This window comes from Triticum dicoccoides, chromosome 2A, assembly GCF_002162155.2.
Source record: "Triticum dicoccoides isolate Atlit2015 ecotype Zavitan chromosome 2A, WEW_v2.0, whole genome shotgun sequence".
Classification (NCBI taxonomy): Eukaryota; Viridiplantae; Streptophyta; class Magnoliopsida; order Poales; family Poaceae; genus Triticum; species Triticum dicoccoides.
In genome coordinates, this window is record NC_041382.1 from 582174841 (window position 1) to 582192467 (window position 17627).

General features: G+C 47.7%; 1 protein-coding gene across 1 annotated transcript; it reads left to right on the forward strand.

The window, feature by feature from the left end:
• The first annotated feature begins 11257 nt into the window (after positions 1-11257).
• Positions 11258-13294, forward strand: LOC119355506 (BTB/POZ and TAZ domain-containing protein 2-like). The gene is made up of 3 exons (XM_037622316.1): positions 11258-11522; positions 11621-12366; positions 12820-13294. Exons 1-3 carry the CDS (start codon positions 11421-11423, stop codon positions 12989-12991), a joined length of 1020 nt encoding a protein of 339 aa, XP_037478213.1. The 5' UTR covers positions 11258-11420; the 3' UTR covers positions 12992-13294.
• Positions 13295-17627: the final 4333 nt, after the last annotated feature.

Consider the following 17627-nt stretch of genomic DNA (forward strand, 5'->3'; position numbering starts at 1 on the left):
CCGAGATTGCAATGTAAACTCTCTGTTTCCCTTTTGTAACATTTCGGTCTCACCGAGATGAGCGAATCGGTCCCACCGAGTTTACCTGACCAACTCTCTGGTTAGCTTATTACCAAAATCGGTCCCACCGAGTTTGTGTAATCGGTCACACCGAGATTACATTATGCCCTAACCCTAACCATATCGGTCCTACCGAGTTGCATCTTAGTCCCACCGAAAATCCTAACGGTCACTAGGTTTGCTGAATCGGTCCGACCGAGTTTAACCATTCGGTCCCACCGAGTTTGGCAAATTGTGTGTAACGGTTAGATTTTGTGTGGAGGCTATATATACCCCTCCACCAACTCTTCATTTTGGGGGAGAGAGCCATCAGAACATACCTACACTTCCAATACACATTTTCTAAGAGAGAACCACCTACACTTGTGTTGAGGTCAAGATATTCCATTCCAACCATATGAATCTTGATCTCTAGCCTTCCCAAGTTTCTTTCCACTCAAATCTTCTTTCCACCAAATCCAAATCCTGTGAGAGAGAGTTGAGTGTTGGGGAGACTATCATTTGAAGCACAAGAGCAAGGAGGTCATCATCAACACACCATTTGTTACTTCTTGGAGAGTGGTGTCTCCTAGATTGGCTAGGTGTCACTTGGGAGCCTCCGACAAGATTGTGGAGTTGAACCAAGGAGTTTGTAAGGGCAAGGAGATCGCCTACTTCGTGAAGATCTACCGCTAGTGAGGCAAGTCCTTCGTGGGCGACGGTCGTGATGGAATAGACAAGGTTGCTTCTTCGTGGACCCTTCATGGGTGGAGCCCTCCGTGGACTCGCGCAACCGTTACCCTCCGTGGGTTCAAGTCTCCATCAATGTGGATGTACGATAGCACCACCTATCGAAACCACGACAAAAACATATGTGTCTCCAATTGCGTTTGAATCCTCCAAACCCTTCCCTTTACATTCTTGCAAGTTGCATGCTTTACTTTTCTCTGCTCATATACTCTTTTGCATGCTTGCTTGAATTGTGTGGAGATTGCTTGACTTGTGCTAAGATAGCTAAAATATGCCAAGAACTAAAATTGGGAAAATGCTAGATCTTTATTTGGTCAAGTAGTCTAATCACCCCCCCTCTAGACATACTTTCGATCCTACACCTTCCTCCCCGGACAGATCTTCGTGTTCGGCGGCTTCGTACTACGGGCCAACTCGCTTGGCCATCTAGAGCAGATCGATAGCTACGCCCATGGCCATCAGGTCAGATTTGGAAGCTTGAACTATGTCGCGGACATCCGCGGAGACTTGATCTTCGACGGATTCGAGACCACGGCAGTAGCTGCTCCCTGTCACCATGATGAACATGACTTAAATCAGTCATCGAACCACACCCAGTTGATAGAACCTGCAACTGCTCCGGCTCTACATCTGGAGCAGATCACGCCATCCGAGGACGGGACGCTCAACCCTACCACGGAGGCCGCAGACTCAGCGGTGTTGGAGCCGCACACAGACCCAACCTCAAGTGAGATCTGTGTTACTAGAACCTCGGACACGTTTCCGGCTACAGGTTCCGAAGCATGTGCGTCCGCGCATGACAAACTTGATCGGGCGTCGATCGTTGAATTCAGCTCCATAGACATCTTCCGGCACTCGCCTTTAGGTGACATGCTAAACTCATTAAAAACACTCTCCTTAGTAGGGGACTCACAACCGAATTATATCTGGTTCGAACTGGAGGCTGATGACAGAGAATTTCGCTTCCCACCCCCCGCCCACTTAATAGCCACTGTCAAAGACTTAACTGACATGCTCGATTACGGCTCCGACGACATCGACGGTATGGACACGATGTCGGAGAAGAAGAGGCCCAAAACCCGCCGTTTATCAGACGCTGGACGGCCACTTCCTCGTATGACGTATACATGGTGGATGCACCAAAAGAGAATAGCGGCGATGACAAGGAAGATCCAGTTGAGGATAAACCTCCCAAGATACAACCAAAGCGTCAGCGTCAGCGGCGCCGCTCTAAGTCATGCTGCAGCAAAGACAGCAACACCGGCATAGGAGAAGATAACACTCCGGACGATGTCGAAGACAATGAAGACCCCGTTGCGGCAACTTCCGAACAAGATAAACGGGAAGACGGCAAGTTAGCCCTGGTGAACAGGCCACACACGAAGACTCAGAGGACAGTAATTATCTTCCGCTCTCCGGGGATGAGGCGAGCCTCAACACCGAGGATTTTATCATGCCTGAGGAACCTCTCAAGCAGGAGCGCTTCAAGCGCCAGCTAATAGCCACTGCAAGGAGCCTGAAAAAGAAACAGCAGCAGCTTCAAGCTGACCAAGATCTGCTCAATGATAGATGGACTGATGTCCTAGCAGCCGAGGAATATGGCCTCAAGCGCCCAACCAAAAGTTACCCGAAGCACAAATTGCTACCTCAGTTCGATGACGAGGCGTTGGAGCCCCTACCATCATTGTGCAATGTGGCTGACCGACCAGCACGTGGTCAGGATAAAGCGGCAACTCAAGCCGAACATTAGCCTGCCCTACCTCACCGTAAAGGCAGAGATAAAACAGCTCGGGGACACACATATGACCTACGATAGGACTTGGACATTAGAGCAGGTCAGAACAGATCGATCTATGGATCATGGGGACGTGCCCCGACACGCGATAACAGCTATGTAGCCGGAACGCAATAGTCATACTCACACCCGGGCCGAGAACCATAGACGGACTCCATCCGAGCTACGTCGCGACGTGGCCCGATATAGAGGAGTCGCTCACCCACTTTGCTTCACCGATGAAGTAATGGAGCACGAATTCCCAAAAGGGTTTAAACCCATAAACATAGAATCATATGATGGGACAACAGACCCTGCAGTATGGATCGAGGACTTTCTTCTTCACATTCATATGGCCCGCGGCGATGATCTCCATGCCATCAAATACCTCCCACTAAAACTCAAAGGACCATCCCGGCACTGGTTGAACAGTCTGCCCGAAAACTCCATCGGCAGCTAGGAGGACTTGGAAGAGGCTTTCCTTGACAACTTCCAAGGTACATATGTTCGACCTCCGGATGCTGATGACTTAAGTCACATAATTCAACCCCCGGAGAGTCAGCCAGGAAACTCTGGACTAGGTTCTTACCTAAAAAGAACTAGATCGTCGACTGCCCGGATGCTGGAGCCTTGGCGGCCTTTAAACAGAGCATCCGAGACGAATGGCTCGCCCGACACCTCGGCCAAGAGAAGCCGAAGTCCATGGCAGCCCTTACGGCACTTATGACCCTCTTTTGCGCGGGCGAATATAGCTGGCTAGCCCGTAGCAATAACAGTGCAAGCGAACCTGGCACTGCGGAAGCCAAAAATAGCAACAGGAAGCCCCGACGCAACAGACACAAGCATCGAAACAACAGTGATAATACCGACGACACAGCGGCCAATGCCGGATTCAGCGGCTCCAAGTCTGGCCAACGGAAGAAGCCGTTCAAAAGGAACAATTTGGGCCCATCCATCTTGGAGCGCATACTCGATCGCCCATGCCAGATACACGGCACTCCTGACAAACCAGCCAATCACACCAACAGAGACTGTTGGGTTTTTAAACAGGTCGGTAAGTTAAATGCCGAGAACAAGGAGAAGGGGTCGCAAAGCGAGGACGATGACGAGGAGCCCCAGCTACCGAACACAGGGGGACAGAAGAAGTCCCCCCCCCAAGTTAAAATGGTAAACATGATATACGCTACCCACATCCCCTAGAGGGAACGCAAGCGTGTGCTCAGGGACGTCTACGCGATGGAGCCAGTCGCCCCAAAGTTCAACCCATGGTCTTCCTGCCCGATCACTTTTAATCACAGGGACCATCCGACCAGTATCCGTCATGGTGGTTCAGCCGCACTGGTCCTCGCCCCAATCATTGATGGATTTCACCTCACGCGAGTCCTCATGGACGGTGGTAGCAGCCTGAACCTGCTCTATCAGGATACAGTGCGCAAAATGGGCATTAATCCATCAAGAATTAAGCCCACAAAGACTACCTTTGAAGGAGTCATACCAGGTGTAGAGGCCCGTTGTACGGGCTCAATCACACTAGAGGTTGTCTTCGGATCTCCGGACAACTTCCGAAGCGAAGAGCTGATCTTTGATATCGTCCCCTTTCGCAGCGGCTATCACGCACTGCTCGGATGAACCGCATTTGCACGCTTTAACGCGGTGCCACACTAAACTTATCTTAAGCTCAAGATGCCCGGTCCACGCGGCGTCATAATAGTCAACGGAAACATGGAACGCTCCCTCCGTACCGAAGAGCACACCGCTGCGTTAGCAGTAGAAGTACAGAGTGGTCTCCTCAAGAAGAACCTTAATTTGTCGGCCGAGCTCCCGAACACCGTCAAACGAGTCTGGACTACTCTGCAGCAGGACAGCCCAGCTCGTCAAGAGCTCGACTAGCAATTCGGCCTCCGTCCCGGTCCCAACCAAGAAGCGACATTCGTACTGCGCGTACATAAGTACGCACTCAAAATACCATGGGCATAGACGGCGGCATAACTAGAATGTGATCCATAATAAGGCTCGACCTCCCCTGGACACACATACTTTCACTTTTTCTTTTTTTCCTCTTCAGGTTTCCTTTCCGCAGGCCCCTCTCGCCGGCCTCATAATCGGTCCTTTCGAAGGACGGACACAACAAGGTGGCAAGTAGCACATACATGTGGGGGAATCTCTAGATGTCCTTCTTGGTGATCACTCTACCTGTTTTCAGGACTCGTACGCAGCTCCTCCTTGGTCTTGGCATGTTAAATAGCCATTGTTGCTTCTCGCACTTTTTTTTCAAGTACGCTCTGACGTATTAATTAAAATTATAATGAAAATAGTTTATGGCCCAACATATGTGGCACTAGCTTCTTCTTTATTTTTATTTTCGCTATTTTAATTTGCATCCATACCCCCTTGGTACACAGTAATCCGCCAGGGGCTTTATTGCGCCCCACGCTATGGCAATAAGTCTGAACACTTTTACAGTATAGTTCGGCACCCTGAATTTAGCATTATATGCATTGGCTCCGAATCATGTCTTTGGTCAATAGTTGGGTTGCCCAGCTCCTGTGCTTACTACCTTACGCTCTGCTATATCGGCTAGGGTAGTAAAGGGAGAACTACTGCGATTGTGTCCTGGTTTATCCGGATGAGCACCTCAGTAGAGAAAGCCGAAAACTGACTGTCATGATGCGACGAGAGCCGGTCAGCTCTTCGGAGGTTTCAAATCTTTAGCGATTTTTTCCGCATTATGCGACGAATCGGCTTTTTACCCGATCAGGTGTTTACAGTACACTAGTTTGGATACTAGGGGCTGCGCCGGAATTTTCATTGTAGAACTCCTGTGGCTAAGTGAGGGTGATAAAGCCACATAGTACGATTGCCTGGTTCGTTGCGCTAAACACCTCCTTTAAGGACCAAACAAATTGGATCAAGAGTATTTAGATTCCATCCTGAACACTCCCGTACTACCTACGTGGGGGCTGAAGCCGATGACTGGCCAACTCTCAAAAGCTCATAAACACGGCCGCACAGGAGGTAAAATATTAAACAAACATTATATTACATAGCCGAACTTGTTCTTATAATATAGGGCGAGACAATATAATTGTATTCATTCGAAGATTACATCCTTTGTACACTGCTCCGCCACAATGCGGGATCCCTCAAGGACTTCGCTAAAATATTGCTCAGGCGTGCGGTGCTCCTTGCCCACGAGCGGTCCTTCGGTCGCGATCGTGGCAGCATTCATCTTCGCCCACTGCATCTTGACACGGGCAAAGGTCATCCGTGGACCTTCGATACAAACCGACCGCTTGATGGCATCAAGCCGAGGGCAGGCGTCGACTAGCTGCTTCACGAGACCGAAGTAGCTGCCGAGTATAGCTTTGGCTGGCCACAGCCGGACTATCAAGTCCTTCATGGCCAGTTTGGCCACCCTATGCAGTTCGACCAGCTGTTTTAGCTAGTCGCTCAAGGGCACCGAATGTTCTGGCGCAAGGTATTGCGACCAGAACAGCTTCTCCGTCGAGCTCCCCTCTTCGGCTGGGAAGAATTCAGTGGCATCAGAAACGCTACGCGGCATATCCGCAAACGCCCCTGGAGAACTCCAAATCTGGGTCAGTAAGAGATACCTCTTCTTCACATACTTGCTTTGCATAATAAAAGCCTTACCCGCCATGATCTTTTTGGCCTCCTAGATTTCTTGGAGGGCACCTTGGGCTTCGGTCCGGGCCTCTTGTGTGCTCTAGCGGGCCTTCTCAAGTTCAGACCCTTGGTTTGCATGCTGACGCTCCAAGGACTCGTATTTCTTCAAAGCGACCTGGAGCTCCTACTGGACCTCCCCAACCCTGGCCTCATGCTTTTTCCGGAAGGCTTGTCCCTTCGCCGCCCTCTCCTCGGGCTCAGCCAGGGATTTCTTGAGGATTTCAACCTCAATCACCGCTCCTACAAATATCACGGCACTACAATCAATATACATCATTTATTCTTTCCGAATATACAACAAGTCTCCACATACCTTGCATGTCCCCCAGCCGCCTTTTCACAAGGCCGAGCTCTTCTTTGGACTGCTCTAGACTCTGCTTTAGTCCGGAGACCTCGGCGGCATGAGAAGTGGCGGCCAGCAGCGACGCCTGTGCTCATAAGACATATTTAGTTAGTTTCCTGCAAAAATTACTTGATCCTCTGTCCGGCTTTTCTTTCCGAACACCGGACACTGTCTCAGGGGCTACACTGTCTATACTATGACCTTTTCTTTCGTATCGCTTACCTCAAAGCCTGTCAGCAGGCTGGTGCAGGCTTCGGTCAGTCCGCTCTTGATGGACTGAACCCTCTCAACCACCGTACCCATAAGGATACAGTGTTCCACCATAATGAAAGCACCTCATAGCGTTTCCAGGAGATTATCTGGTGCCTCTGGCTAGACAGAGGTCACCGGCGGAATAGGCACACCGCCTTCTTTCGAAGGAGGCTGCTTGCCAGATTCCAGAGCCGTATAGGTCTCTGGAACCGTACTCGGTTGGGATCCGAACTGGACATGGCCCCCATCGCCAGTCTCCACGAGGGTTCTCTCTCCCTGGTGTCTGGCGGCCGAAGGGTCACCCTCTGGCGCCATCCGGATAGCCTCCTGAACCTCTCCCTGGCCCGGAAGGTCCTTTGGGACATCACCACGTTGTCGCCCTTGGCTGTGGGAGATTGAGTGATCGGCGATGACTCGCTGGCCATCGCCTTTGAATCCAGCGAACCTCCTGATGAGGATTGCAGGGAGCTATCGCGGGCCGGACTACAAGTGCATGATTTAATGCGTTAAAACTACGAACCGAAGAGGCTGAATATATGAATATGTCAGAGTCTTTTGAGTACTCATGATGTGGCCAGGGGCTTGTTTCGGCGGCGCGGCTCTGGGCTGCTGTCGACGTCCCACGCGAAGTTATCCGCAAGGGATCTCTTCCCCCTGTTGGACGCCTCTGCCTCCAGATTTGTGGAGGCCGCCCTCTTCTTCTTTCCCCCCTCAGGGGGAGAGCTGCTTTCCTCGTTGTCTTCAGCGGTGGAGGAGGGAGTCTCGTTGTCTTCAGATGTCTTGTCCAAAGCTCCTTTGCGACGGAGGCCACTCCGGGCCCCCTTGGCCTTCTTCTTCGGCACCTGGTAAGGCACCGGAACCAGCATCTTCGTCAGAAGAGGGATGGCTGGTTCCTCGGGCAGCGGACCCGGAGACTTAATCTGCTCCGCTTTCTCTGTCCATACCTAAAAAAATAACTAGTGGAGTTTAGGTATCTTCCTTGAATAAGCAAGTAGAGGATACACCTTGAAAACGCAAAAGACTTACAGCACTGGCAGGATGGGCCAAATCGTGCCCGCGGTCCTCGTCCGTCTCCAGCGGTGTCTCGTTGCCCTTGAAGAGCAACTTCCAGATATCTTCATGTGTGATTCCAAAGAGCCTTTCCAAGGTACGGTGCTTCTCCGGATCTAATTCCCACAAAGGGCAAGTCCGGCTCTGGCATGGAAGGATCCGGCGAACTAACATCACTTGGATCACATTGACGAGCTTGATGTTTTTGTCCACCATACTTTGGATGCGTGTTTGTAGCGGGATCAGCTTGTCTGATGAGGACCAATTCAGACCCTTCTCTATCTAGGAGGTGAGCCGCATTGGAGCTCCAGACTTGAATTCGGGAGCCGCAACCCAGGTGGTATCGTGGGGCTTTGTGATATAGAACCATAGTTTCTGCCACTCTTTGATGGTCTCCACAAAAGTACCCTTGGGCCATGTGACGTTGGGCAGCTTGCTCACCATGGCGCCTCCGCACTCCGCGTGTTGACCATCCACCACCTTCAGGTTCATGTTGAAGATCTTGATCCATAGTCCGAAGTGGGGTGGAATGCGGAGGAAAGCCTCACACACGACAATGAATGCCGAGATATTGAGGAAGGAGTTTGGAGCTAGATCATGGAAATCTAGCCCGTAATAAAACATGAGTCCGCGGATGAAAGGATGGAGAGGAAACCCTAACCCGCAGACAAAATGGGGGATAAACACCACCCGCTCATTGGGCTTCGGGGTGGGAACGATTTTCCCCTTGGCTAGAAGTCGATGGGCGATTTCCTTCGCCATATACCCGGCCTCCCAAAGCTTGGTGATGTCCTTCTCCTTGACGGAGGAGGCCATCCATTTGCCTTGCGCTCCAGATCCGGACATGGTCGAGTGCTTCCTTGAGGTGGAAAAGATGAGGACTCGGGCGCTGGAGCTTGAGAATGGGAGGGCAAAGAGAAGGAGAAGGCGTGGGTGAAAAGGGGGAATCCTTATCTCCTTATAAAGGCAGTGAATATCAAGCGCCTCCCCACTCGCCTTGAAACTCACATATTCCCAAGGGTCATGTGAACGGCGCGGTTGGATTGCCCACGCCCGTATTGATGAGAATCTCGCAATAAGGGGACATGATCTTTGCTTTGACAAGACGTGCCAATGAGACCGCGTCTCGAAGCGGCAGGCCGAAAAACGGTTCAAAATAATGACCGGGTGGTGACGTGGTGTCACATTACCAATAGTTGTCAACGGATTGGACTCAAGATATATTATACTCTTTGCGGTTGTGTGTGGAATTTATTTTGCAGAGCCGGACACGTTCGTTGTGTCCGAAGACTGTGTTGGAGTATTCGGAGGAGGAACCCGCCTTGCAATGTCGAAGCCAGTTTGTGCATCGGACACCTCGTCATTGAAGTCTGGTTCAGGGGCTACTGAGGGAGTCCTGGATTAGGGGGTCCTCAGGCGTCCGGACTATGGTACGTGGGCCGGACTGATGGGCTGTAAAGATACCGGATTGAAGATTATCTCCCCTGTCCGGACGGGACTCTCCTTGGCATGAAAGGCAAGCTTGGCGTCCCAATTTGAAGATTCCTTTCTATGTAAGCGACTTTGTACAACCCTAGTTCCCTCCGATGTCTATATAAACCGGAGGGTTTAGTCCGTAGGGACAATGACAATCAGATAGCCTAGACTTCTAGGGTTTTAGCCATTATGATCTCGTGGTAGATCAACTCTTGTAACCCCCATACTCATCAATATTAATCTAGCAGGACGTAGAATTTTACCTCCAATGAGAGGGCCCGAACCTGGGTAAACATTGTGTTCCCTGTCTCCTGTTACCATCAACCTCGGACGCACAGTTCGGGGCCCCCTACCCGAGATCCGCCGGTTTTGACACCGACACATACCCATTAAGCTTTGCTAGTTTTGATACTCATGGTAATGGGATTGCTGAGTCCTTGTGGCTCATAGATTACTACACCAACAGTTGCAGGTACAAGTAATGCTATGATCATGACGCGAGAGCGATGTTTTGCTTGTGTTGGAGTTCTTCTTCTTCTTCTTCGATCTTGGGTTAGGTTCCTGGTCGGCAGCCTGGGCTAGCAGGGTGGATGCCGTTCGAGCTTCTGTTTGTGTTTTCATCCATAGTCGGATGTTGATCTTATGTATGATGTATTGATGTATTCTTGCGGCATTTGTATGCCTTTTATGTATCCCCATTTATTATGTAATGTCGATGTAATGATATTCACCTTGCAAAAGCGTGTCAATATGCGGTTCTATCCTTGGTGGGACCTTCGAGTCTCTTTAGGATAGTATCGCATATTGGACGTGACACAACTGCAGTTGCGCGTACGTGGCAACTAGGTAACACACATGGCAACTATTGTTTGACCATATGTGGCAAGTAGTTAATCACACACGACAACTATGGTTTGATTACACGCGGCAACTACCATAAATTAGACATGACAACTATAGTTAACCAAAACAGAGAGAGTTGTCATGCTTTTACAGCTACATTTTTCATCCCGGATAACTACATTTGCCATCTCGGATGACAATTAAATCATCATCCCGCGGGTACCTAACGTAGTTGTGCCAGGACGTGTGGCATATTTGCTTCGTGCCACACGTGCGGGGTGAGAATGAGTAGTACTTGTTGGACGTGTGACACGAAGTAGCTGCATCCACACATGTGGGCAATTATAATGTTTCGCCCACACACGGTCAGTGTGGGTTGTCTTCTGCTCACGCCACACACGGTGTGTGAGCGGATGTCTAATATGCCACATGTGTGGGCGTTATCAGGACCATTTACTTATGGTGTTCTTTGTACTAGCTGATGAATAGATTGAAAGTTATCATCGTAAAAGAAAAAGCTTCCATCCAAGTACCAACTAGAAGAGAGGAATCTTATACTCCCTCCTTCGATCCATTTGCCTAGATATGAATATATCTAACATTAAAACGTGTCTTAATAAGACAAGTAATATGGATCAAAGGGAGTATAAAATTTAAACATTTCCAAATAAATATGGCCTTTGGATATGCATCCAATAAAACAGGCAGGGGCTCAAACGTGTGTCCGAGTCAGCAAATCTTCGGCCAAAAGCAACAAAAGAACGGAACACAAATATTTCCTGCTCTACCCCACCGAGCTCGTGGCACACGCATCGTCCACGCGTCCCAATCAGCACCGGCGTAGGCCCAGCCTGGCGAGGCACCGGCCGCGAACGCTGCTGGTGGGCCGCCCTGGATCTAGCCGATGACTCGGATCCTCCTCTTCTCTTCCAGCCGTCTCATCGGTCAAATCCGCCCTCTCATCAACGGCGATATCCGCCGCGTATACCTGGTCCTGTGTGTGCACTGTGCGGCGCGGCATATATTATCATCGTCAGCTCCCTTTCTCCACGGCACTATATAGCTGTCGCCGAGCTCCCGGCTTCTCCCCATTCCTCGTCCACATCGCTTTGGTCTAGTTACCTTCGTCTATTGGCTACCGAAACCAAAGAGTTCACCAGAAGAGCACAAAGGATTTCCAAGAGGATCGTGCAGTGCAACAAGGGATCAATGACGTTGTGCGCTGATTTCGATGCGCTCCGGGCGTCGGCGGCGGACGTGCGGATCGTCACGTCGGACGGACAGAGCATCGCGGCTCATTCCTGCGTTCTTGTAAGCCAGCCTGCCGATCACGTTTCTTCTTTGTCTGGATCTTCTTGCCTTGTGCTATGCCGCTGACCTTTTGGTCTGGAACTTGGCGGCAACCTCAGGCCTCGGCGTCGCCGGTGCTGGAGCGCATGATCGACAGGGCGCGGCGCGGGTGGGGCGCCCACTGCACCATCCGCGTCCTCGGCGTCTCCTTCGACGCCGTCCGCGCCTTCCTCCATTTCCTCTACTCCGCCAAGGTGGCGCCGGAGGAGGAGGAGCTGGTGGGCGCGCACGGGACGCAGCTGCTGGCGCTGGCACACGCGTACCGGGTGGGGTGGCTGAAGCGGGCGGCGGAGGCCGCGGTGTCGGCGCGGCTCACGCCAGAGCGCGCCGTCGACATGCTCAAGCTCGCCAGGCTCTGCGACGCGCGGCGGCTGTACCTGCGCTGCGCGCGGCTCGCCGCCAAGGACTTCTCCGCCGTCGAGCGGTCGGACGGATGGCGCTTCGCCCGCCGCCACGACATCGCGCTCCAGCTCGAGCTCCTCCAGCTCCTCGAGGACGCCGACCAGCGCAAGGAGCGGTGGGCGCGCGAGAGGGCCGCGCAGGAGGCGTGCCGGCAGCTGGGCGAGGCCATGGCCTCCCTCGAACACATCTTCCCCGGCGACGGCGCCGTCTGCGCGGACGCGCCGTGCGCCGAGGCAGGGTGCACTTGCCGGGGCCTGCAGCTGCTGATGCGGCACTTCGCGACGTGCCAGAAAAAGGTGGCGCCGGGCGGCTGCGCGCGGTGCAAGCGCATGCTGCAGCTCTTCCGCCTCCACGCCTCCGTCTGCGACCGGCCGGACCAGGCCTGCCGTGTGCCGCTCTGCAGGTGAGAAAACGCAACCAAGAAACATGCATGCATTTTCCCGCCGTAAATTTACGTCCGTCCCGTCCGATCGATGGACATATCTAGCGATAGCTCGTCAGGCGTATGCCCGAGGATATGTCGCCGGATCAGCAGCACAAGGTGCAGTCTGCCGAGATTTTCTTTGCCCCGAAAAGGGGATCACATCGACCGACCTCTGCGTCGGTCGATGCAGCAGGCCGGCGAGACGCCTTCCGCCGGACGAATTCATTTGTTCCATCGTACTGAGAAAACGGACGTAGCTTTCTTACCTTTTCATGAAAATGACTTGGACGATAGGGCCAACGCTACCAAAAATCTCCACCCAAATGACTCTGACGCATGCCAAGTTGCCAACTATAGATTTTATTTACTTGTGATGGTGATATCAGATTACCGCAACCTAACGTTTCATCGTGATTGGCTAATTTTGTGCAGCCATTTCAAGGCGAAGGCGCAGACGGAGAAAGCGGACAAGACATGGCGGCTTCTGGTGAGGAAGGTGACGAGGGCGAAGGTGATGTCCTCCTTGGCCACTAGGAAGGTAGTGCCGGAGGTTGTGGCCGAGTCATGGACGAGATACAACGGCAGAGTGGCCAAGTTGAGATGAGAAGATAATCAAGCCTGCTCGTCTCCAGCATAGTATACTGCATAGTTTAATTTGGTGTAATCGTCAAGACCCGAGTACTTCAAAACATCAGGTCACGGTCTTGTGGGTCTAAAGTTTTTTTTGTGTGTATAGGTCTAAAGTTAGCAAGGTAGTGAATCAAGCTGTATATTATAGGGTCAGGCTAGAGGTACGTCCGGGTGATATTTATACTGGATTTTTCGATAATTATCCACAGTACATGTATGATACTGCAATCAAAGCTAGATTAACAACATCATGTTATATTGGTAGCTTGAGAGCTGATATGCGTGTGGATGGGCTCTATTAGGTGTCGGTAAAACTTTTGGGTGATAGAGGATCCTTGACGGTATGAGGTCCAGTGTGCAAAACGATTGGATTTTTCATAACCTCTTGATTTTCATACCTTCATGTCTTATCTATTTATAGTATTCTTTTGTAAGGGTTGCACCAAGAATTGAATCTAAACACTGAAGACTCGTATCGAAACCATGCATGTGTTCACTTCCTTGACCACCTGATATTGCAGCAACATATCATGACTCCACATGCTTATCTGTCACAGTAGCATATCATGACCCAAGATGCTCCCACACATGCTCATCTTACTTTAATATATGTTGTATATTCATCAAAACATGCTAAAACATTCCGCCTCACAATCGGGCAAGCCATTATCCTCTTTAATAGTATGTGATTTCCAATATTTAGTTTTGTTCCCTGAAAAAGCACCTAGTTTTGTTCTAGACGTTTTGGTTTAATTTAATATATATTTTTCATCTATTTTTATATGAATGTATACCACAATTTAGCCCGTTCATGAATTTCAAATGGACTATATATGAAAAAGTGAATTGTTAATATTTCTTTTTGTTCTTATTTTGATTGTGTTTGTACAATATTATTGTTTGCTAATTATTTGCCAATGCTATCGCTTGTTCCTCCCTCTTATTCACCCTACATTAGTTTCCTATACATGACTCATAATAATATTAAGTTACAACCAAAGTATGTTGAGGTATGGTATAGGAATGTCTCCACTAGGGGCAATTTTGAGCAAGAACTTTATACGGCGACATCTAAGTACCTCTAAAGACTGGTTAAACGATACATAACTACTGAGCAGCCGACACATACTAGCCGAACATGGGACGATGCTGTGATCCAGCGGACGGCCTTCACTTTGTGCCACGCATGCACGGTCAGATCATGCAAACATCAACTGCACACCGTTGTGTGTATAGCAGCGCTCTAAATGATATCTGCTTCAGGTCTTGCAAAACCGCACAAACCTCTAAAGACGTGTTTGATTGCGTGCTTGGGGTTGTATGGCCTAACAAAGTGAAATCTTCCACTGTATGGTGTTTGGCTGCATGCATGATGACTCAACTAGTCCAGCAATAGGAAAAGAAAGGTCAGCAACTAAAGAAAAACCTGAAAAGGTTGCATTTGGAAAAACTACAGAATCAACCATTTCTATAGGGCCAAGCCCGCAAGCAACACGAAACGTTGAAGATCCCCTTCTTTTTGTGGGCTAGCCCACATCACCAGCTCCCAGATAATACAAAACACGCCCCAAACCAAACAATAAACTCACAAAACCCATCAACCTACGGGAAAACCCTATTCGCCGCTTATTGCCTCAAAGTGTTGACGAAACGCACAGGCAGAACGCCTGCCGCGCTAGAAACGGGCAAGCCCAATTTACCACTGCTAACCAGCCGGTTTTGGGAACTTTCTAGAGGGTTCCCTGATTGTTTTTTTTTTCTTTACCGATTTTCCTGTTTTTTTTTGTTTTTCAATTTTTTCTTTTTTGTATTTTTGTTTCTTTTTTCCTTTCTTTTCCTTTTCTGTTTTTCCTTTTTATTTTTATTTTCTTAAAAAGGTTCATATTCCAAAAATTGTTCAGACTTTTAAATAAATGTTCGTGATTTGAAAAAAATTCAAAATTTTAAAAATGTTCATGATTTCAGAAATTGTTCACAAATGCAGAAAATGTGTGCATTTTTAAAAAATTGTTCAGGAATTTTAAATATGCTCTAGTTTTTCAGCTCGGAATGTTTTTATTCAAAATTTTCACAACTTTTCGAAAAATGTTGGGATTTCAAAATATGTTTCTGTTTTAAAATTTTGTTCCTAAATTCCAAATAATGTTCACGTTTCAAAAATTATTCATACATTCGAAAAATGTTCGTGTTGTCAACTTTTCTTCTGCAATTTCAAAAAATGTTACCACTTCGACAAAATTGGTCATGATTTTCAAAAAATGTTTCTGTTTTTTAAAATGTTCCAGTTTTTTTCAAAACATGTTCACAAATTTGACAGTGTTTACATTTTCAAAAATGTCCAGGAATTTCAAATAACGTTCTTCTTTTCGAAATTTGTTTAAAATTTCAGAAAATGTTCAGATATTTCAAAATATGTTAATTTGTTCACAATTTAACAAATGTTCATGTTTCAGAAAATTTTCACGAATTTTCGAAAAATGTCCTCATTTTCAAAATGTTTTGACAATTTCAAAAGGCATTCAAAAATTTTAAAAAATGTTTTCCTTTGCAAAATATATTCGCAAATTCAAAAATGTTCATATTTTCATAATTTGTTCTTCATTCAAAAAAATTTCAGCAATTCCATAAAAGGTTTCTGTTTTGATAACAATGTTCGCATTTTTCAAATTTGTTGCTGTTACAAAAAGTCTTCACATTTTTCTCAAAAAGTTGTTTGCAGTTTAAAAAAAGTAAATCTTGTTTTCAATGTTGCTCCTTTATTTGATTTTTCAGATTTTCCAAAAAATGTTTGTGTCTTTGAAAATTAGTCATTTCTTCTTAAAAATATCCGTTTTTTAAAAAGAAAACAATTTACTTTTGTGAGAAGAAAATCTGATTTGATTTTTCTCGCTGAGCTAGTGACGTCGTTCTCTCACGGGAGGTCATGTGTTCGGTCCCACTAAAACACGTTTTCGAGAAAAATTTGCGAGCTATTCTTTCATGTTTTGCCGCTGTGGTGCTTTTCTCTAAAAGTCGCGCTGTAAATCATCAACACAAGTCATCCGGATGGACTGGCTAGCAACGCGTGCGTGTCTGCTGCTGATCAGCGGTTTGATTCCCGCCAGGTGCTGCTGGTTTTGTTGATTCTTGCGTCACGCAAATGGGCCGGTCCAGGTCAGCGAGGAGGTCCCCTACAAGACCGGCATTGCAAAGTACGGGCTATACGGAGCCCGTTTTTCAATAAATAAATAAATATATTTAAGAGTTTCAAGAAATGTCAATTTTTTTATATAAGTACATATGCATGTTCTTCAAGTATGTAAAAAGTTTCAGCAACTAATTTGATTATTTGCATGCTGCACAAAAAGGAAAAATATCAGTCCAAAAGAGAAGGCCTATTTTAATCCATGTATTTGTCTTTTTATGTACATCACATATTAACATATATGTTTATGAACCTTTATACATTTATACTATAAACATATGTCTATGTGTATATTTTTCAGATTTTTTAAGATATGAAAAAAAATATTTTCATTGAAAGAAAAATAAAGAGCTCTATGGAGATCGGTTGATGCTTGCACTTCTCACACATCATATCCTTTTTAGACACCGCATCACATCAGTGTGGCATGCCCCCAACCTGCTTGTCCTGGGTGCAACTAACTAGGGGTAAGGGCAACTCAAACCGGCGAATGCAATCAAACGTGGTTTTTATCTTTTTTTTGTCCGTTTGTGTGGGTCAAAGGGATGACGTCCGTACATGTTTGTGTTTGTGTCCGTAGTGTGCCTAACCGGCCGATCCATTTGGTCCGCCCGGCCTGCCGGTGGTCAAATGTGCACAATTTTTGCATGCATATATCTAAAAAGCAACATTGCACGTAGTTTTATTACAACCAAATAAATCAGATAGTATCACAATAAAAAATAGTTTACAACCAAACAAAAATCTCATAGTTTATAAACCAAATGAAATTTAAATTGTCACAAATACATAGAAAGTAAAAGAACCGATGCATCTATTTGTTGTCGAGGTGAGTCCACATATACTCAACCAAATCATTTTGAAGTTGAATGTGAATTTCCTAATCACATTTCATGATGAAATTAAGTGAACTGTGTAAACATTGCCGGTCCATGATCAGACACAATATTTTCACCCTGAAATTAAAACCCTTGATCATAGATTTGGTCATCGCGCTCATCCTCTACGATCATGTTGTGCATGATCACACAAGTAGTCATCACCTCCTACAACTTTTTGGTGCTCCAAATTCTAACAGGATACCGAGCGATGACACATCGAGATTGAAGCACATCAAAAGCATGCTCCACATCCTTCGTAGCACTCTTTTGTGCTTGAGCAAACATAGCCTTCTTCTCTCCTATCGGAATGGAGATTGTCTTCACGAGAGTTGACCATTGAGGATATATACCATTAGCAAGGTAGTATCCCTTGTTATATTCGTGGTCATTGATCTCAAAGTTGACCTCTGGGTAGTTGCCTCTTTTGCAAGCCTTCCGAACACCGGACAGCGTCGAAGCATGTTGATTTCATTGTGAGAACCTGTCATGCCAAAAAAAGAGTGCCAAAATATAGAGATCTTGTGAAGCCACAACTTCAAGTATGA

Excerpts from the sequence above, each read along its gene's own strand:
- LOC119355506 (XM_037622316.1), top strand. The coding sequence starts at position 11,421 with ATGACGTTGTGCGCTGATTTCGATGCGCTCCGGGCGTCGGCGGCGGAC. Across the intron at positions 11,523-11,620 it reads CGGCTCATTCCTGCGTTCTT|GCCTCGGCGTCGCCGGTGCT; the intron begins GTAAGCCAGCCT and ends CGGCAACCTCAG. Across the intron at positions 12,367-12,819 it reads TGCCGTGTGCCGCTCTGCAG|CCATTTCAAGGCGAAGGCGC; the intron begins GTGAGAAAACGC and ends AATTTTGTGCAG.